Source organism: Diorhabda carinulata, chromosome X (genome assembly GCF_026250575.1).
Source record: "Diorhabda carinulata isolate Delta chromosome X, icDioCari1.1, whole genome shotgun sequence".
Classification (NCBI taxonomy): Eukaryota; Metazoa; Arthropoda; class Insecta; order Coleoptera; family Chrysomelidae; genus Diorhabda; species Diorhabda carinulata.
The window spans coordinates 53,346,045-53,369,348 of NC_079472.1; the positions used below are offsets into that span (position 1 = coordinate 53,346,045).

Here is a 23,304-nt window from a genome sequence, read left to right on the forward strand (position 1 = left end):
ATTTTTTTCATTAAGAGGCAATGATAAACGGTTTTGATTCCATAGTTTAAAAAAAAAACAAAAGTAACTTCAATTAAATGGCTGTCACTTTTTTCTGATTAATTGAAATGTCATGAAATTTTATACATAGTCTTTTGAAAGTTGGTAGTTCATAAACGTCATATGGATTTGACAATGGCAGCGCCATCTTTGTATTAGTCACACGACTTATTTAGTGATGTACTTAATAAGCTTATTTTAAAAATTATTTTCAACTTTTCAGTTTGATACGCTTTAAAAGCGTGTTTTTCATTTTTTTAAACTATATTTATGTATCATATTTTTCATTACATAAATCAATTATTATAAGAATTGTTAAGAAATAATGAGAACAAAATTATTAAATAAATGGAATTAATTTTATCTAGTAAGGACTGCAAGTAGTCGAAACGTAAAAATTTTTATCTAGCTTTCAAAAATTATTAGAAAAAACTAATTTTATAACAGAGGAGGCCTAAAATCAAGACTATCTGAAAACAAATGGAATTATTGATATTTTTCTGATTTTACTTTTCATGGAAACATCGTTTTATAAATTGAGATTTTTTTTAATATTTGCTGATTGCTAATGGTAACACATGCCCTATAGTCTCTTGCTACGAGAGTGTAACGACTTTTTTATAAACTAATACGGGATCTTTCCCTTTGTGTCGCTATTCAAAAATTTACTAAGAAAATAACTTTTGTCTAGGTTAAATGACCTATAAAATCGCTCTACAATATGAACCACTCATACGAATTGTGGGATTTCAACTATAGGAACATCTCATATATAGTTTTGTTTTCATTTTTTAAATCATTGCAGGTTTTTTGTTAGCTCACTTAAACGAAAAAAAATCTTTCACACTCTCCGAAAAATTGTCGAGTTTTTTTTGTTCTGTTCATTCCATACTACACTTTCCTCCTAAATCCACCATAATTCAATATTTGCAGAGGAAAATTTTTCCTATATCTGGACCGAATATAAGATATTAATCATCCCACAAGATTAATGTCACCAACCCATTCACAAACAATTCAACGAACCTCTTTCCATTTTTCATCGATTTATTTTTGTTGTCCATAAACATCTCCGATTTATTATTTGCTAACGAGGTTTGTTTTAAAACAGATGTTCAATGTTTTCTGTTTGTATTTACAGTACATAACCTCAATATGTCTAGACCACTTTACTGACAATAATAAATTTAATTTATAAATTAAGTAAATAATCGAATCACACTGCCTTGAAATTGGCAAAATACATTTTCTAGCGATTAAAAAAAATTCCCGTTAAGTGCATACCTTCTACAATATCATATTAAAATAAAAATTAAAGGTCATGAATTGTTGAACCGCAGAACACGTTTTGTATCGTTTTAATTTCGAGAGCATACATTTTATTGTCACAATTATTTACGACTGTGCAAGCACGAAATTATTGAATATCCTTCTTTACATTGTAAATGTGAAAGTTTGGATGTTTCTTACTCAATTACGTGAACGGATTTGGATGAAAGGTACACAAATAGTTTATTACCTGGAACAACACAAAAGATAATTTTGATTTCGGCATTTCGGTGATTTGGAAAATAGGAAAAAATTTTAAGGAGTTATTTTCGTTAAAATCACTGGCTGCTACGCATATAAACGATAAGCCTTGATGACAATTTTGTTCGATCTACCTTAGGTGTAGATACCTCATTTTATAAAGTTATTATTTTTATAAATTCAACAATTCAACAGTGGATTTGGCTTAATTAAGCCAAAATAAATCGAAAATGAAGAATGAAATTTTTTTAAATCTCGCTTCGTTTTCGAGATATCGATACTTAAAGTTATAATCAAACGTTACTTCAAAATTCGCTTTATTGAACAGATGGCGTTCAATACTTCGATTCAAATGAATATTTTTGATAACTTTCATCACTCTCTGATGAAAATGAATGTTTTTCATAAAGAACTGTAGCTTGTTTTTCATTATTTATAAAATAAAAAAGAAATATTTAATGATAGTTTGAAGATTTAATTAGTAATTTAATGTAAAAATATCCTCTTTCGAGCAAAAAGTACGTTCTGAATGCTTTCAAAAGTTATTTATTTTCGGGACGAGGGGCGAAGCCCCCGTGAGGGCGATGGGGCGAAACCCTTCATAAGAAAAAAAAATCATAATAAAATAGAACTAAAATAATCCTCACGCCAAGAAAATTTTTCTTCTGCGATTTTGGCTGTAAAAAATTAACGATTTTTGAACTTTTTACACTCAAAGTGTAAAATTTTTCCAACTTCAAGTATCGATATCTCGCTTCGTTTTCGAGATATTTAATTTTTCATTTTCGACTTATTTTGAGTAAATTTACAAAATGGGATCAAATCCAGGCGCCACGGAAATCGTACTCGTGCCCAAGAAAGTATTCGTTAAAATGTGTTCGGTTCAAACAGGGTACCAGACGTGAACTGAACCTTTTTTGTACCTCATTCGTATATTAAAATTTTGGTAGTCTTTTATCTGACGCCATCTAACAATCCTTGACGATTTGGTTATTGCCATCCGTTTATTCAGTTTCTTGTGTTTAAAACCACATCCTGACAAAACTTGACTCATTGTTTCTAAATTGGTATACCTTTTGCTGTGTTATTTCTAATGTTACAATCCCGTTCTTTTTATATAAATTATAAATTGTCCTACGTATAAAATCTTCAGTAGCTTTGTCAACTTATTCGTGACTCTACTCTAGTTAATTCAGCAATTCTTATTATGATTGCATTATCAGACTGCTGAATGTTTTCCTTTTTTAAACATTCGAATATATTTAAAATAACTTGCTGTGTTTGTATTATCTAAATCTTTATTATTAAATTCATACCTGACTTGTGAGTACATACGTTTTCCAACAGTTCGGCCAATAGAAATGCATTTATGTTTACGATTCGATGTTTTCATTGGTAAACAGCGGAGATGATGAGTCCACGTGGACTGACGATTTATTAGATGTTTACCAAAGTTTATACGGGGAGTAAAAATTATTTTTCCTTTCTTAATTCGGTATGAGTGTCGTGCGTATTTATGAAACTTTCGCGGTTATTGAGACCGCAACTCAGTGATACTTATGTGATATTGGTTCAACGGTGGTTTATTAGGGTTAAATAGGAAATTTTTTCTACAAACCTCGTAAAATGTGAGCATCAGAAATTTCGAATTAAAAAATAATCTTTATTGCCATAATTTAGCAATTCGTGTTATTGATATACTTATTATTATGAAAGTAATCTATGTAGACAAATTGAAATTGATAAAATAATCTTCAGTGATTATATTGTTAATAAATCAATAATTTTTGGAGCTCTCCAGTATCGTACAGTTGCTTACATTCCGCTCTACCTCCCAGACATTTCTGATTGACAAATATTCTTGGTACAGTTTTCACTCCTGTTAGTATCCCTAAAATTCTTTGTATCTCTTCGCCGTCTTCTCTGTTATCCAGAACGTATTCCGTATATTTCGTATTGCATTTATCGAAAAGTTCTTTAGCCAATTTACAGTACGTACAATATGATTTGGAAAATATCACTACTTTGTCGCTGTTTATCATTTGATTGACTAAGGCAATTTTAGATGAATCGTTCGATGTTGCAACATTACGACTAGGTTTAAATAACAAAAAATTTATGAATTGAAACATGGTGAATACGAAATTCATGAACGTCAAATTTATGACATTTTGATTGTTGATAGAAAGTGCGTTCCAACAACAACAGTCAGAAATCTAACGATTAATAGATTGAATCCCCGATGGTTCCAAACATAATTTGAACAGGTTTTGGATTGTTTCGTAGTACGGGGTTGCGTAGAACGAACTCTTATAATGCAGTGAGCGTTAATAAACATTACAGTTAACATTAGGCCTGCCAAGTTAGCCGGCTAACTTATAAAAAAATTGATTCTGACAAGCTCAAAAACTATCGTTTTTATGTCGAGAAATTCTCAGACTGCCGTTGAGTATTTTTAAAAATAATGGAGCGATCCGCTAACCTGAGAATTAAAATCGCAGACCACCTCCTAGAATAAGGCTGTCTTTTTTACAATAACTAAAACTAAATAATTGCCGCTAAGTTTGCCGTGCAAGAAAACATCATTGCCGACATCGGGGCACTTCAGCATCCGCGACAAAACGCGAAAAACCATTTCTACGTATAAAGTCCGGAGTGACCGGACCTAAACCAAACTCCCTTACAGTCAGGTACATTTTACTCGTCTATTTACGTTTTATAATTTAATATTCAGTTAGTTGATGAGGTATAATAATTATTTTTTTCTAAGTTCCAAGTAGGACTACATTTAAGTGCATCTGTCTAAATAACGGCGAATAATGCTGTCCAATTTGTAATGATTCGATTGCCTTTTAACGAATACGTATTTTTAAAAGTATTTATAAAAATAATAAATTTATAAAATCTATATATCTACGCCTATGGTAAATCATATAAAATTGTCGGCGAGGGATTTTATATAAGTTTTAATAATAACGGAAGTGTTATAAATGTGTGGGACTGTAGAAGAGCTAAATCCAACTCAATTTCTTGCTCGATGGATACCAGGAATAGATGTACACACGCAAAACTGGACAGGCTTCTAAAGCAGTATAGACAAAACAAAGAAAATTTTCTTGCAACAGGTTCGCCTCCATCGAAAAAATTCAATCTTCCGCAAGAAGCTTGTTGTGACTCCAATTTCCAACCAAACCTACGTGAGATGGAAATAGAAAAGTGTGTTTATCTCAAAGGAAAATGTATTGAAAATTATAAACTGTACTACGAGGATGTATTGATATCTAGTTAGCCTAGACCAGTTTCATGCATAAACAAGATATTGCGTTACCATAGCAACGAACAATAAATTAATAGAAGTGTCAGTGTAAAGTTTGACGTTAAAAAAGTGAACCAGGGTGGCGCAATACATTAAAAGAAAAAAGATGTCCACCGAAATTGTGAAAATCGAAAAATTGGAGTATTGAGTCATCATCAAGTTACTGTATTTAAAAGGGTTAAGAGGTAAGCAGATTTACGAAAATATGCTTAATAACCTTGGTGATCAATGTCCTTCGTATGCGACCGTGAAAAATTGGACTGCAAGTTTCAAAAGAGGTAAATTTTCCATTGAAGGTGATGACCGATCGGGAAGGCCAGTTTCTGTGTCAGTCCCCGAAAATATCGATACATCTTATAACATGATTTTATCAGACCGTCGAATTGGGCATAACGGATATATGAAGCACTGAATATTTCATACGAACGCGTTCATCATATAGTTCACGTCAATTTGGACATGAGAAAAATTGCCGCAAAATGTATCCGCAAATGTTTGAATGTTGACCAAAACCGTGCAAGGGTAGAAGCATCGCGTTCGATCTGTGCTCGATTTGAGAACGATGTAGACTTCTTAAACCGAATTGTTACTATGGATAAGACTTGGATACATTTCTACGATGCAGAAACAAGGCTACAATCGATAGAATGGCGACTATCTGGTTCTCCAAGACCTAAGAATTTTCGTGTCCAAAAATCTGCTGGAAAAGTTCTTGCTTCAGTTTTTTGGGATTGCCATGGAGTAATCATGATTGATTTTTTGGATAAGGGTAGAACAACAACTGGAGATTACTATTCGACATTACTGACCACTCTACGGGAAAAAAATTGAAGAGAAAAGACGCGGAAAGCTAACCAAAGGTGTTTTGTTTTTGCAGGACAATGAGTTGCACAAACATCTCATGTTGTCATGTAAACCTTATTCACCAGATTTGGCTCCGTCAGACTGTCATCTCTTCTCGCAACTGAAAAAAAGTTTTAAAAGGTCGTGAATTTTCTTCCAACGAGGATGTAATAAAAGCTGTAGAGGTCTGGTTTGCAGAGCAAGAAGAAACATTTTTTCTGAAAGGTCTAGAGACGTTGCAGGTTCGCTGTAATAAATGTATTATTAACCAATTAAGAGGAGAATATGTTGAGTAATAAACTATTTTGACATTGAAATTTTGTTTGGTTCCATAGTAGGCTAAGAATTTTTCAATATATCCTCGTACTGAGGAAACGTGAACTAGAACATCGTTTATAACTTTATTCACTTTTCCATTTCAGATTTAAAATGTCGAACATCATCAACACCGGAGAAAATTTTACTATCATTCCTCCAACGGAAACTCTAGCTCCATCTACAAACGCACAATGTTCTACTTATACATTTCCGGAACCGACCCGATCACCTGAAACTAGAGGTCATCTTCGCAGCGTAAGTCATGGGGGTAGCAGTTCCGCCGTTGTAGTAGGTCGGTCGGCTATGAAAGGTGCGCGCGGTCATCAAAGAGCTCTATCTCAAGGGCAAATGTTTGATTCCAGCGGACCACCTCATAAACCAGGTCATAGCAGAGTTGGGTCGAAAACAGATTTTATATTACCTCCTGGACATAAAGAGTCCGATGCAACTCCAGCGCCTAGAGGATCCGTGAAATCGGGACACTCGAGACAGGCTTCTAGGTAAGTGAATATTCAATTTTTTTTTCATTTACCAGCTGTCGCTTTTAACTGTTATTAGAAGCGTTTTTTATAGTTGAAAGTTTAGAAAATCTGTCGCGGAGTTGAATTGTGTCAAGTGAGTAAATGCATCAACGTGAAAAAAAATGAAATGTGTGTCACTAGTTCAAAGCTCGATTTATAAACTTAACGTTTCTATCCCCTAGTACCTACGGGCTTGATGACTACGGTTCGCTGTCAGTTGATAGAAAGTCTATTCTTTAAATTTTACACTTAAATTGACTATTACTTTGGCCTAGAAAGTGGGAAAATATCTAAAAACGATCATTCACAACTATGAACGATTCTATATACCCTCAGTTGCTTTCGATGACTAATAGATTCGAATAGCAGTTTGGAGGGTGATTCTCCAACGTTTGTAATCCTATGTTGAAAAGATATCCGGCAATCCATGACCAAGACCTCTGCTCTAACTTCATCGTCGCTGTTGAAGCGTTGGCCACCTAAGAGTGCCTGAAAGAGGTGATAATCGCTAATTGGGCTGTACGGAATAAGAAGCATAACAGTTCAAATTTCCTCAAAAGCTTCTGTGTCGTGCGGTCGAGCTCTTTTGTCCACTACTCCTTCTAGTAGTCTTCTAGCCCAGCAACTTCTACTTGTTGACTATCCCCTCACATTGTTGAAGAAATTTGCGAGCATAGTAAAGGCGTTGCACTTTGTGTCCGTATATTACTCTAATTTACTGAAGCAGTTGTACCAAAAAATTATCGAAAACAGGCGTAGCAAAACCACCCGATTACTAGACCCGATAATTAGAATCAAGGCAGCTTAAGTAATTCCTATTGTAAGGTTTTTCTTATTCATTTAAACTATTTCTAACTGTGGGGTGGTTTTATTCACACCGTCTCTTACTTAATTTATTCATAAACTTACGCTAAATACTAATAACTACTCATTGTTTATAATAATTAATTTTTTACTACTTGTATAATTTATTTATATTCACCGTTTACTATTTTTTATTTCGTTCACTATTATATTCATTATATACTGACTTCTCGCTGCTAAACAAGCACATATTTAAACCAGACAGGAATTTCTCGGATAATTCTAGAACGTGAACATAAAAAAACAAATAAAAATGCTTTCCTAGAAATTGGCTCTTAAAAACAATATAAACAAATCGTTGCTGTGATGAACACATTTAAAAAAACAATATGAAAGACGCCGCATTTGCCAAACTTTAGATTCTTTCATCATAACCGAATAGATCCATGTCGTCGACAAGTTCGTAATACTATTATAAAAATTATTAACCGTATTTTTTGCTGCTACATCGTAATTTTTTCAGTTATTTTTAGTCTTATCTCTGGGTATTTTCGAACTCGAAGTGAACATTTATAACATTTTTATCTGGAAATACATATGTATATGAGTACTGTTGAAAGCTTTTAAACTTAACGATCACTCCAAATGACGTATCAATACCACTTATGAAATAAAATTGTTTATGTACTAATTTTGTAGAATTATAAAAAAGATTGTGACTCTTCAAGTTTCAAAAGAAGTAATATTATATATGTATTGTGCCATAATGTAAGAGAACCACTTAGTTTGGTAATCGTTGTTCAATGGAGAAAACAATTACTTTCCCGGCTAATATCTCGACGAATATTGAATTACATCTCCCCGGAAGAGCGTGATGTCAATCGATTTTTTTGTCGATATTAACATCCGCAATGGTTCGCAATTGCAAGGAGAGGTTTGTAACCACTGACTAGTTTCGACGTTATTACGTCTCATCAGAGTTGTATAACAAACTCTCGTTCGGGTTGGAGATGCGCACTGAAAACAACGTCTAAGTGCGTCGCTATTTGGGTCATGTAGTTGAACATTTCCCAGCGAACACTATTTGGCGCCGAAGAACGGCAGAATAAATTTTCGAAATTATTTCAGAGGTTAATAATAGAAAACATTTATTTTGATATATTTGACATACCTCATTTACCATCGAAATCTACATTATCGGCGACTACGTTATATTTCTACCTGACCAGTGGTTCGCAGTTGGAAGTGAAGATGGCGACGCGAAAGTTTTAAAGCATATCCAGGTACACGCAGCCAGTTGTGCATAAATCCACACCACACATTAACCTTTGGGCTGTCTCATTGAAGCTCGATTACTGCATGTGGGGTTTCAGAACTCCAAATTCGTACGTTGTAGCGGTTTATTGTACCAGACACATGGAACGTGGCCTGATTACTGAAACACATCTTTTTCAAGAAATTTTCATAATGCTCAATACTTTGTAACATGTCTACGGTAAATTCTACATGTTTTGGTCGAACTGTTGGCAACAGTGCCTGCAGCAACTGTACCTTATAGGCATACACAGACGCAACTGTTTACGAAGAACCCCATGGTTTGTTGTTGTAGGCATTTGGAGTTGCCTTGAAGCCTGACGAATTGAAGTTTTCGGATTGTGCTGGAATGTTTGCCATATTCGCTCCACATTTTCTGGACTTGGTCTGGGTCGTCCGGCTCCACTTTTATGCAATACTGATCCGGTGTTCATGAAGCTTGTGTGCCATGCACGGATGGTGGGTCTCTTTAGAATTTTGTCCTGAAGTTCCATTGAACCTGTTTATCTGATTTCGTCTCTATGAACCATGACACGCATTGAGCTTTCTGTTGTGGTGTCCACATCTTTACTTATAACTGTTTAGCCTATTAAAAAAAACTTTATTATTTGCAGTAATACATGCAAAAGACAGAATATAAATATCTTGTTTATGTCCGAAGCTATGAATTTTTGAAGTTGTAAAGATAATTTTGGAACACCCTGTATATTTTGGTAGAGATCTAAATATATCGAAACGTTAATACATTTACAATTAAACACAAAGTGTCCTAATATATTTTTCGAGCTTTCGAATACTTATATATTCATCATCGGCGAATTAATTAATTTAGAATTGCGGTGTATTAAATTTTGTGGTTTATTGAATTCATACAGTTCAAAAAGCAATATTCAAATTGACGCTTGATACAAATGTTAAGCTTATTGATTCTGGTTGCTAACAAAAACTTTAATTTTTATTGATTAGATTATGAATGACATTAAATTTTTCTAGGTTAGATTAGATTAGATCGCTATGAATGATGTGAAAATCTATTGATTAGATTATGAATTACATTAAATTCGTATAGGTAAGCTCGTTATGAGTGAAGTTGAATTTTATAGATTAGGTTATGTTAGCTGGTTGCTGATGACGTTGAATTTCTTTTTGAAAATGCATAGATTTCATTAAGGTTGTTTAAATAAGTTTTTTAATCAATGCATCGATCATTTTGGGCTATGAATGTTGTTTCTAAAAATAGACATTTTTTGTAGTTGTTCCCAATTTTCAAAACTGGCAGAATCATAATTCATAGAACGGCCTACATAAAAAACATGTGGTAGCTAAAGAACACCTATCGGGAAATAATTTGCTATCCGATTGGTGAGTGATCTTTTTGACTGACCGATGTACTTGTCCCACTTGAATAACTAATTTCACCAAAATTGAATTTACATTCCTATCTTCTTATATCGTTATTAAACTTAAATTCAGCTTCTAGTTAATTTGGAAGCGGAGCATTCTGGATTTTTTTCCCAAAAGATTAATGAATTACGTTTAAACGTAAAATTTTTAGTCAGTTAGTAGACTATCAAAGTTAAAGGAGAAGAGATAAATATTAGTATTAATTGGTGAGAATTAAAGAAAACATTATGTATTGATTTAACTGACGTATTGAAAAATGAGAATTTTCAAAAATAATTGTTTTATAGTATTATTTGTATTGTATATTGCAGATCCGATTCCATTTACACATTAAGAAGATCTGCTCCACCACCGTTATGGAGAAGAGTGCTTTGCGCCATAATCCGCCGTTCTCCAAAAAACGAAGATATCGAAGAACGTTACCGTATAGTTGTTCCTAATCACATAGTGCCCCCAAAAACACCCCGTAAAGAACATCCGAACGGTCGTAGACCTAATAATAGTATCAGGACTACAAAATATACGCTTCTTTCGTTCCTTCCGCGTAATTTACTCGAACAGTTCCACAGAGTGGCGAATTTGTATTTTATTTTTATCGTTTTGCTCAATTGGTTTCCGGCAATAAATGCGTTCGGTAAAGAAATCGCAATGGTTCCGGTGATGTTCGTGCTCGGAGTTACAGCCGTTAAAGACTTGTTCGAAGATCGTAGGAGACATTCTAGTGATAAGAGGATTAATAATTCCACATGTAGAATATATAATAGGTAAGTCCGACTGTTATTTTTAATCACTTATTCAATTGAAAAAATTTTTTATTCAAAATAATCATTCTATCATAAAAGTAGTATCAAATGTTCATCTTGGCCAGAGGTGTCAAACTCAATTTTGCAGTGGGACGTATATATTAAATTTTGAAATCGTAGGTGGACTAAATTGAAAATAAAAAAAAAATGAATTGAATTATTAAAATATTTTATTTATTAAATTATAAAAGTATATAATATACGGTTGTTAAAATTCATATTAAAGTTATAAAAGATGGTAGGTAATTATGTTTTGACAAGCTCATTGATGTCAGGTATCATATTCGTTGTAGTTATTTTGAGAATTGATTGGAGATGTTCATTCGTAAGTCTTGTGCGATGTTTGTTCTTATTTATTTTCATGATTGAAAACATCTGCTCACATAAATAGGTGCTACCAAACATACAGATACGATTGCATGCGATACCATAGCAACGAACAATATCTTATTAAAAGTGTCAGTGTAAAGTTTGACGTCAAAAAAGTGAACCGGAGTTACGCAATAAAATAAAAGAAAAAAGATGTCCACCGAAATTGTGGAAATCCAAAAATTGGAGTATCGAGCCATCATCAAGTACCTGTATTTAAAAGGGTTAAGGCTCATTGTAATCGAGTTAACCCCTTTACAATCAATTTTCGTCAAAATTAAATCCAGAAGAGCCAATTTTTTACCAATTATTTTGAGAAAAACTATAGTTCGCCCCAATTTTTTTCAGGAAATCAATTTTTTTCCAGTTCCAAAAATTTCGTCACGAAAAAATTCAATTTTTGAATCAAATTTATCAAGAAAATGTCAATTTTGACCAGAAGGGCTAATTTTAATCAAGTTAACTTCGAAAACCACTTATTTTCGAAAAAATTTAACCCGAAAAATCAATTTTTGTTAAAATCCAATTCAGAAAAGCCCATATCTAACCAATTACTCTCAGTAAAACTAATTAGACCCAATTTTTTTTCAGAAAATTGATGTTTCCAATTTCAATAATAATTTCGTCTTGAAAAATTTCATTTGTCACCCAAAATGATCAAGAAAACGCCGTCTTAGACCAAATTAACATGAAAAATTCTCATTTTAAACAATCTATCCTTGACAACCTCTTTTTTTCGGAAAATTTCAATCTCAAACCCCAAAAACCAATTTTTGTCAAAACTAAACTACAAAAGTCAATTTTTGACCAATTATTTCAAGGAAAATTATAATTCCAACAATTCAATTCCAGTGAATAAAAATTTTGCAAAAAAACCTACTTATAACCAAATTATCTATAAAGGGGTGAAAGGGGTAAAATAATACGAATATACATGTGGTTCAATATTTTCAACTTTATTAAATAGTCAGTACATCAAAAAGTCTTATTTTGATTCAGTCAGTAAATAGAATAATAATCTACAAGGGTCATACTACAACTAACAGTTCTTGTTGATATGATTTTAGCTACAAGGTGTCAAGGTATTTCAATAAAGAAATATACCAAAATTAATAATTCAATAATCGCAAATTTTAAATTTACTATGGATGAGACTTGGGTACATTTCTACGATTCAGAAACAAAGCAACAATCGATGGAATGGCGACACTCTGGTTCTCCAAGACCTAAAAAGTTTCGTGTCCAAAAATCTGGTGGATAAGTTATTACTTCAGTTTTTTGGGATTGCCATGGAGTAATCATGATTGATTTTTTAGATAAGGGTAGAACAATAACTGGAGATTACTATTCGACATTATTGACCACTCTACGGGAAAAATTAGGGACGTAAGACGCGGAAAGCTATCCAAAGTTGTTTTGTTTTTGCAGGACAACACTCCAGCACACAAATCTCATGTTGCCATGCAACAAATTCGTGATTTAGGGTTTGAATTCCTAGAACACCCCCCTTATTCACCAGATTTGGCTCAAGAATTTGCAAGTAAGCTGCATATTGATAATTTTTCTGGCAGTAATGTGTGGTTGGAGGGATTTAAGATCCTTGTAAGTGCGAATATGTCTGGAACTGAAAAACTGCCACTTCTTTTAATTGGAACACAGGTATTAAAACGTTGCCTGTTAATTATAAAAACAATAAAAAGGCCTGGATGACTTCTGAATTATTTGCAAATTGAGTAAAAAAAGTGAGGGCCCAAAAACGAAACATCATTATGTTTGTCGACAACTGCACAGCTCACAAAAATATTAACAAATTAGACTATGTTACATTATTGTACTTGCCCGCCAATACCACGAGTAAATTGCAGCCTATGGATCAGGGTATTATCAACAATTTTAAGGTTTACTACAGGACGGAAGTTGTTCAGTATGTTCGTAAATCTATAAAAGAGGATAATAAATAAGATGATAATGTACTCATTTCAGGGGAGTTCAATGATGATGACATAGTTGCTATGTATTCTTCTTTGGACACAGAAGAAGAAGAAGACTGTGAAGAGACTCCAGTAAAAATTTCAGAGCGAGACGCAATGGAAGCTTTAGATTCTTTACACAAGTATTTCGAACTGTCAAATATTGATAATTCTAATATTTTTTATCAAATTTATTCTATCGAGAAACAGATTTCAGCAACTAGCAATCAATTACAAACAAACATAACCGATTACTTTAAGTCATGAACTTTAAAAGTGCTTTACGGTTATGCTTTTCCCAGGCAAAATCCATATTTCTCAAAGTGCTCCATAAAAGCTTTTTACCTCCATTAAAATCTTATCTAGGGTGAGTATTTCTTTTTTAAAATCAAAAAAAGAGTGGACTTTTCTTCGAACTACACTTTTGGTGTCTTCATCAAGGACTTTTACTGGTGTGCCTGGACTTTTCTTGGGAGTTGCCACTTGGCCTGCTATCTTTCTCCCCCGCAATAATTTAATGAATGACTCCAGTCATTCGGGAACATCGGTCGACAGTTTCTTGTACAGTGAATGTTGGGTAATCGTATTTTATGGAATCGTGTACATTTAAAATAAGTTTTTCATTCACTGATAGTGAAGAATTATTGGAACATCTTTTGGTGTAAATGACGCCATTTTATTACTTATCTTATAATACTGTCAACACTATTTACGGCTCAACAGCAAATACTGATGCGTTAAACTAAACTGAATCTGAAATAGGGTTGGAAGTAGGCAGAGGCACTAATAGTCAATAGGGTCAAGCGGTACCTGTTAAACGCAAAACGTTACTGTATAATCTACTACCTAAGTAATCCCTACACAATATTTCAAGACCTACACCTATGGTCGACACCGAAATTGAGCTGAACTGGACGGAATTCCTCATTTTATTGCTCTATACCTTTCTGAAATAGACTATAGTATCGAAAATAACTTCTAAACAACCACTAAGTGTAAAATTTTCAAATCAAATAACAAAATTAAATTAACGGATATTTGATTACTTTGAAAGTTTCCTCAGCAACGCTGTAAGTACAACATAGTCTAAAAATTTCAATACTCAAATTTCACATCGATTATTTCCTCTCTTGAATATTCTAATAATATAATTTTTCGATATTAAATCATCATTTTTCACGTCACATAAAAAAACTGTTCATTAAACACGGGAAAAATACTAGATTTTAGCTTTCAGTTTTTTGTCGCTTTACTTAGGGAGACAATACAACCTCGAGCTAAAATCTTGTACTTTTTCCCTGGTATAATAATTAATTATTTTTACCTTTGACCTGGAGTAAAGTTTTGCCAAATACTGAAACAATGAAGATTTTTAAAATGTTATTTTTTATTATATTTCATAAAATAATACTAACTTTCGTTCAATTTCCAGCTTGACTAAGCTATTAAGTAAAATTTTGTTATTTATATAATTATATATATATATAATTGTATAATTAACGACTGTTTATTCCCTACCAGTTGTTTACGTTCATCACCGTAGTACTGCTTATACGAATCAACAATCGAAATAAAATTATTTCTGTTTATTAGTGAGTGTAGGCGGCCAAAAAATATTAGAATTCAAGTAATTTCACCCGGAAAATGTGGTTTTATGTATAAAAATCAATCTACTCCGAGATGTTTCAAATGCGCATTACGTAGCAAATGAATGGATCTCACTGTATATGATTCTTTCATTCTTTCACGTGTATAACCCAAATTCAAATGCACGGATAACTTAAATCACGCCGCATTATCCACAATTACTTAACAAGGTCCAAATATGTCTTGTTGATATAACCTCCTACCTCGTTTATATTATTAAAAATTTCATGTTCACAAACATCGTTAGTTACCGTCTAAAAATAGAATATTTTCAAAAAAATATACTACTAAAACCATTATAAGATATTAACATATTTTAAAAATAAACTTCTTTTAATAGATTGCATATTGAATTTTCCCTGTTAAACGGTCCATCAAATCGTTGCATGTGCTCTAATACTCGACATAACGCACAATGATTTGTCGTTTCGTCGAAAAAAATTTGGCGACCACGTCGTGGGCCATTTACCCGAATATCTTCCTCAATAAAACAATAATTCTTTTACCCCGGGAATTCCAAGACACCTTTTTTTTTCATAACCTCTTCAATGTCCTAATAGACAATTAAATCAATCCTCACCGATATCCCTGATACACGTTTTATGAAAAACCAAGACTGACAAGGACCAAGACGAGACTAATGGAAGAGAACATCATTTTATCTCGGCACAGTGGAGCGAGCAGCTCTCGAACGCCTACATCTCAATGAAGCTACGCTGCTCCTAGTGATTCGGTACGCGCGAGAAAATTTTAAGTTTTGTATATATTTCTGTGTAGATTGTTTAGTTGATGTATATAAAGTAAGTTTAAGTAGTTATCGAACTTTGTTTATGTGTTACCTCATCATAATCGAAGACCCTAAAACTAGAGCCCATAAATCTATCCTGTATTACTTTGAATTTACGTCATTTTTTGGAAGAAACGCGACAAGGTTATTATCAAAATTTATACACTGTTAGTAATTTTCATTAGATTTTAAATTATATTGTTTGGGGAGTCGCTTTGGCTTTCCAGTCGCTCTGTACCTATATCTTAAAAGATATTTTGTGCATATCGTTCTGCCTCCAAAATACATGGACTCCTTACAAAGGTATCTATTTTTCTGGGTGTGGTTTGTCCCACTTCCTAAGATATTAAAACTACTCCTTCAATCTACTTAAGCCTTTTAATGAAATTAATTCAATCGTGGTGGCTACAGGATGAATTTCGTCCAAAATCGGCTGTTGTGCGTAAACTGATATGGGTGATTCCGTTCTAACTGTGATATTCAATGTCCTGTATTGTTTTTTTGTACTAGTCATTAATTAATAATCAATTAATAAAAATTTTGTGTTAATTGAATAATTCTTAAGATATTTAAACATTATTTTTATTCAATATAACTTGCCACTTAAAGAAAACTTATACTACATCACTTGAATGTCAGTACCGTGTCATGTCCATTCCTAGAATTTACCGATAAATTATTAATTTTTTTTGTCGTAACAAATGATTTAAACTAATTACCTTATAAATTCTAATGTTTATGATCAAACTGAGGAAAATTGATGCACTTGTTGTTTAATATCTTAAGTTACCATGTCAGTACCGTGGATAAATGAGTCAGTACCGTGGAACTCAAAATCCGACATTTGTGTCTTGCTCGTGATACTTTGAAGTTGTAGTAAATTCCTCTTAGAGTTTTATTTTTACAGTAAAATAGATGAATAATATGCATAAAAAAGTTAGAAAAGTTAAATTTTAAAATCTTGAAATTTTGAATACAAAAAATCACAGTTAGAACGGAATCACCCATATAGCAAGATCATCATGTGACATGCCCAGAGATTGAGGCATACTTAGGCATTAGCTCCACTCGCAGACATTCAATATTGCATGAACATTTGGCTGTCAAAAAAATTTCCTCGCGTTGGATACCTCATAGTTTGACAATCGTTCAAGAAAACTCGTCGTTTGATGCAGAGAAATGCTGAAAAAAATGAATAGCGATGCTTCAAAAGACGTCTATAAGATCATGACAGACGACGAATCATGGATCTATGCATATGAAGCCGAAACTAAACAACAATCGACTTTAAGAGGAGCCAAAACTAAAAAAAGTTGTTCGCGCATGAAGCACTTCGAAGCAAAGAACTGGACATGTCGCCACCGTTCCATTAGATCAACTTAAATGGTCAATTCTGAATGGTACACAAACACGTTATTGAACAGTCAAAACATCCATTTGATGGATCATTCACTGTACAGTTCTAGTTTGGCTCCCAATGATTTCTTCTTATCCCCGCAGATCAAAAATAAATTACGAGGTCAACGTTTATCTAAACCTGAAGAGGTAAGGTACCTCAATCGGAATGGAAAAAATGTTTAATCAATTGGTTTAAACATGTAAAAGTGTATTGATGTTAATAGAGAATCAGTTTATTTGTTTTTATATGTCTATCTCTCAAAACTTTAATATCAACCTTCGTAGTTTGTAGTAGGATAGTGGGCGGCTAAGGAACTTCAAGCACATAAGTCTTGAAGAAGAACATAGACCTTTTAATGATAACATCGATTAACGAATTATTATTATTAAAAAAATAAGTGTTTGTTCAAATCAAACGCAGCTCAAGGTAAATGCTATAATCAGATACTTCACCCATCATTACATACCTCAATAAGATAATAACAGATAACGATAAACAATTAAAATATATTTTATTTAAAGATTAATTTGAAACTGGTGCAATAAAGATAAATGATATAATTTCATAACATCCGAAATTTAACAACTTCGCAAAACAACGTCATATCGCAATTGTGAAATGTATTTGCATTTCAAATAATGTAAAAAATGTAAAAAAATTTAACAGCATACCTATTCAAATAACAATAGACGCTAAAGGGATATTCATTATAAATTACTCACCATTAATCATCAATACTTTAACGTATACAATAGTATATCAAAATACAAGTATAACAGAAGGCTTTTCATTCTAGCAAGAGTTCCAAATTTGGGCACGACCGCGTAGCGCGAGCGGCCGAAGGAACAAATGCTAGAATGGTATTCTATTAAGAGTGTTTCATAGTTTTATACTATTGTTACGGACTAGCTCGTGAAATGGGTCCTTAGTCCGGCCCTGTCTACTTACAGTGGAATTTTAAAATTAGGCAAATTCGCGCGGCGTCTCTAACATTTTTTATAAATAGCGTAAGCGCCTTTGATGTGTCCCTTTAGAAATTTTTATTATAGCGGGCGGGCTATTTATTCTTCTGAATAACTTCTATTTATTTATTTCTTTTGTTTCTTTTTGTTCTAGAACTTTGCAGAATTTTATTTATGTAACTAAATGATTTCTGTAAACGCAGTTAGTTTAATTTTAAATAAATTATTTAAGTGATATTTATAAGTGAATTATTGTAAATAGTGTATAGTGTGTAAATAAATTAAGAACTTAAAAGACAGTGTTTATTAATTCACCTTATGAATGAGAAGAGAATAAATAAATACGAAAAACATTACTATGTTCTCTGTATCCGTATTCACATTATTTATTTATAGAAAAATTGTTAAAAATATATATTAAGGAAAGGAAACTTTTATTAATTCGTTCTTCCCACAACGACTATTTGTTTAAAATAAAAAGTAACTGCGCTTACACAAATCATTTATATCTATAATATAAAAATGAATCGCAAAATGTGTTGGTAAGCGCATAACTCAACAACGCCTGGACCAATTTGGCCAAATCTTTTTTTAAAAGATTTTAGCAACAGTGTTTTATTATTTTTAATATCCAAACAAAAACAATTCGTACGGCTAAAAAAAAACAATTCGTACGGCTTAAAAGGATTTGACTTCAAGTCATATCAAATTAAAAAAAAAAAAAGTTGTCTGTTACCTAATCTACTGAGTTTGCTTTTGTCAACTGATACACGAAACAAATTCGTATATCGTGTTTTTTGCAGAGTGTTTAGTTACTTAGTGTTTGATTAGTTCGTGATTAGTGAAAAAATAATGTATATTTGATATGCCTCCTATAAGACGAAGCAATTTAGGTAGAAGAACCAGAAATGCTACAAACCAAGCTAATTACCGATCTAATCGTACTGCACAAGAACGTAACGACGGAAATGAACGTAAAAGAATTCGGATATCACAAACGCGTGAAGCGCGAGCGCGACATTCAGCTAATAATCGCGCAAGTTTGAATCGAGCTGCTTTCAGTTACGATGTGTCAATTGACTACAGTAACTACCAATGTGTTGTTATTGGTTCTATGAACTCGGTTTGCTCACACTGTAAGGCATTAAAATACAAAAACGAAGCAAATGGATTGTGTTGCGCAAATGTTAAAGTGAAATTGATACCATTGGATCCACCACCAGAACCATTGTACTCATTGGTTTCAGGAATAGGAACAGATTCTATACACTTTTTGACACATATCCAACAATATAACAATTGCTTTCAAATGACTTCATTTGGGGCAACAAATGTAGTTCGGGAAAATTTTATGCCAACTTTCAAGGTATGTATTATAGCAGTTACTCATAATTATTTTAGCGAACAAAATTTTCTGTCACGAAAGTTAAGATGTGTCACTTATCTTCAATTTCTTAATCATTACGAAATATATCACTTAGTCATCATATTATATGGTGATTCAGTTTCAGTGACACTTTTATTATATTTTATATATTTGATAGATATTAGTTAAAACTAAATATATACTTTTTAAGATCAAATATTATTTAAGTTTGGTCACTGACAATCCATTAATTTATACCACACCATAATATTTTTCTTATTTACAGATACAAGGGCAAATATATCACAGAGCAGGTTCACTGTTACCAGTGTCAGATAGCGACAACAAATTTCTGCAAATTTATTTTATGGGCAATTCACCACAAGAAATTGATCTGCGTTGTGCACATAACAATTTAGTAAAGAGGTCTATTATAGAACAATTACAAACTTTATTTCATCAACACAATCAATTGATTATATTGTTTAAAACTGCCCTGGATCTGATGCCATCCGATAATCACAAAATTGTAATCAGAGCTGATAATACACCTGCAGGTCAACATACAAGACGTTTTAATGCACCAACTATTGATGTTGGTGCTTGTTGAAGTTGCTATCGTTGTAGTTGGAGAAAACTTGGAATCCCGTGATATTGTTTTACATCGTCGGAATGATCAATTACAACGTATAAAGGAAACACACCGCTCATATGATGCACTGCAATATCCCATTATATTTTGGCAAGGTGAAGATGGCTACGATTTCTCAACAAAAATGATAAATCCCATTACAGGTAACTAAAATATTAGTTTAGCTATGGCGATAATATTTCAGTCATTATATTATGTATTTTAATTTTATATTTGAATGTTATTAAAACAAAATCTATTTACAGGTTCTGAAACCAACAAAAAAGTCAGTTCAATGAACTATTATTCATACCGCCTAATGATTCGGGAAAATGAAGATAATCACATATTGAAATGTCGGCGATTATATCACAAATATGTTGTTGACATGTATGTTAAAATTGAAACGGAGAGATTAACATTCATCAGGTTGAATCAAACCAAACTCCGATCTGAAGAGTATATTCACCTTCGAGATGCGATTAATACTGATGGAAATGCACAGAATGTCGGTCGGATGACTATTCTTCCGGCAACATACATCGGAAGCCCTCGGCATATGCACGAATATGCTCAAGATGCCATGTCGTATGTTCGTCATTATGGTACAGCAGATTTGTTCATCACATTTACATGCAATCCGCAATGGATAGAAATCAAGCAGGAGTTATTCTCTGGGCAATCACCCATTGATCGTCATGATATTACAGCCAGAGTCTTTAGACAAAAGTTGAAATCATTAATGGATTTCATCGTAAAACATAATGTGTTTGGTGAGACACGCTGCTGGATGTATTCTGTGGAGTGGCAGAAACGAGGATTGCCACATGCACACATTTTGATTTGGTTGGTTGAAAAGATAAGGCCAAATGAAGTTGATGCAGTGATATCAGCTGAAATCCCTGATGTACAAGTAGATCCTGGATTACATGAGGTAGTTATCAAACACATGATACATGGTCCCTGTGGAACTCTTAATCAAAATTCACCGTGTATGATGGATGGTAAATGTTCAAAACGATATCCACGGACATTAATATCGGAAACAATTACTGGTAATGACGGTTATCCATTGTATCGTCGCAGATCGACAGCAGACAATGGAAAATCAACAATTGTCAAATTAAATCAACAAGATATTGAAATAGATAATCGTTGGATTGTTCCATATTCACCCATTTTATCAAAGACATTCAAAGCACACATCAACGTTGAATCTTGCCATTCAGTGAAATCAATTAAATACATTTGCAAATATGTAACCAAAGGGAGTGATATGGCTGTGATTGGAATTGGTGCAGAGAATTCCAATGATGAAGTTACCCAATACCAAATGGGCCGCTATGTCAGTAGTAATGAAGCAGTTTGGCGAATATTTTCTTTTCCTATTCATGAGAGACACCCTTCTGTTGTTCACTTAGCTGTGCATTTAGAAAATGGACAAAGAGTGTATTTTACAACACAGAACGCAGTACAAAGAGCTGCTCAGCCACCATCTACTACATTAACCAGTTTTTTTGAGACATGCCAAAACGATGATTTCGCACAAACATTGCTATATTCTGAAATGCCAAAATATTATACCTGGAATCAATCCTAAAGGAGATTTATACGACGGAAACAAGGAAAACCAGTTCCAGGATATACAGATGTATATTCCACCGATGCGATTGGCCGGATTTATTCAGTACATCCAAGCAATGATGAATGTTTTTATTTACGACTGCTATTAGTCAATGTACGTGGCGCAACATCATTCCAACAGTTACGAACTGTTGATGGTGAATTGTGTGGATCCTACAGAGAAGCCTGTCAACGTTTGCAATTACTTGAAAATGACGCTCATTGGGATCAAACTCTCAATGATGCTGTAATATCATCACACGCTCATCAAATACGAACATTGTTTTCTATAATCATATCTACATGCTTCCCATCAAACCCAATTGATTTGTGGATCAAGTACAAAGATTATATGTGTGATGATATTTTGTATCAAATACGAAATAGAATGGGAAATCCAAATATACAAATCAGTGAAGAAATTTACAATGAAGCATTGATTTCAATTGAGGACATGTGCTTGATAATGTCAAACAAACTATTAATTCAATTAGGCCTGATCGCGCCCAATCGTCCAATGCATGACGCTTTTAACCAAGAGTTGCATCGAGAAAGACTGTATGATCTCAACGCTTTGAAAGAATTAATTCAAACAAATCTTCCACTGTTAAATGAACAACAGAAGTATGTATTTGAAACTCTTATGAAAGTAACAAATGATGAAACTGGAGGGATTTACTTCTTAGATGCACCTGGTGGTACAGGAAAAACTTTTTTGATTTCATTAATATTAGCAACAATTCGCTCACAAAATAAAATTGCACTTGCACTCGCTTCGTCGGGAATCGCAGCAACTTTGCTTGAAGGTGGTCGAACAGCCCATTCAGCACTAAAATTGCCATTAAATATGCAAAGCAATAAAACTCCAACCTGTAACGTTTCGAAGAACTCTGCAATGGCAAAGGTTTTGCAGCAATGTAAATTGATTGTTTGGGATGAATGCACGATGGCACATAAAAAATCTTTGGAGGCTTTAGACAGAACCTTAAAAGATCTACGGAGCAATAATAACCGATTTGGTGGTGCAATGATTTTATTAGCAGGAGATTTTCGTCAAACATTGCCAGTGATTCCACGATCAACGCCAGCTGATGAACTCAATGCATGTCTAAAGTCCTCCAATTTGTGGAAACATGTCAAAGTACTTCATTTAAGCAAGAATATGCGTGTCGAGTTGCAAAATGACCAATCTGGAAACATATTCTCTAAACAACTCATTGACATTGGTAATGGCAAATTACCTATAGACATGTTGACTGGCTGCATTAACTTTCCTCAAAGTTTTTGTCAGTTAACTCAATCAAAAGATGAACTTATTCAGAAGGTGTTTCCAGATATTTCTCAAAATTACAGAAACCATGATTGGTTGAGCGAACGAGCTATACTGGCTGCAAAAAACATAGATGTAAATGAATTAAATTTCAAAATTCAAGAACAAATTACAGGCGAATTGAGGATATATAAATCAGTTGATTCGGCTACTAATCAAGATGATGTAGTCAACTATCCACCGGAATTTTTAAACTCGCTGGATTTGCCAGGATTGCCACCTCACAATCTTCAATTAAAGGTCGGATCGGTTAGGTTATAATGTTGCGAAATATCAACCAACCGCGTATTTGCAACGGTACACGGTTAGCGATAAAAAAATTACTAAA

The 23,304-nt window shown here is 33.3% G+C and overlaps 3 protein-coding genes across 5 annotated transcripts in view; 2 read left to right on the forward strand and 1 right to left on the reverse strand.

Moving 5' to 3' along the window:
* Positions 1-23,304, forward strand: part of LOC130901118 (phospholipid-transporting ATPase VD) — a 72,978-nt gene that overhangs the window by 6,989 nt on the left and 42,685 nt on the right. For all 3 annotated transcript variants that reach the window (XM_057812224.1, XM_057812222.1, XM_057812223.1), the window contains exons 2-3: positions 6,151-6,546; positions 10,401-10,853. In XM_057812224.1, coding sequence (XP_057668207.1) covers positions 6,158-6,546; positions 10,401-10,853 — 842 coding nt within the window. In that variant the 5' untranslated portion in view covers positions 6,151-6,157. The remainder of the gene's footprint in view (positions 1-6,150; positions 6,547-10,400; positions 10,854-23,304) is intronic.
* On the reverse strand, positions 3,339-3,701 carry LOC130900558 (uncharacterized). The gene has a single exon (XM_057811256.1). The coding sequence runs from the start codon at positions 3,699-3,701 to the stop codon at positions 3,339-3,341; it is 363 nt and encodes a 120-aa protein (XP_057667239.1).
* Positions 20,045-22,404, forward strand: LOC130901120 (uncharacterized). Its single transcript, XM_057812226.1, has 2 exons — positions 20,045-20,187; positions 20,290-22,404. Exons 1-2 carry the CDS (start codon positions 20,169-20,171, stop codon positions 21,621-21,623), a joined length of 1,353 nt encoding a protein of 450 aa, XP_057668209.1. The 5' UTR covers positions 20,045-20,168; the 3' UTR covers positions 21,624-22,404.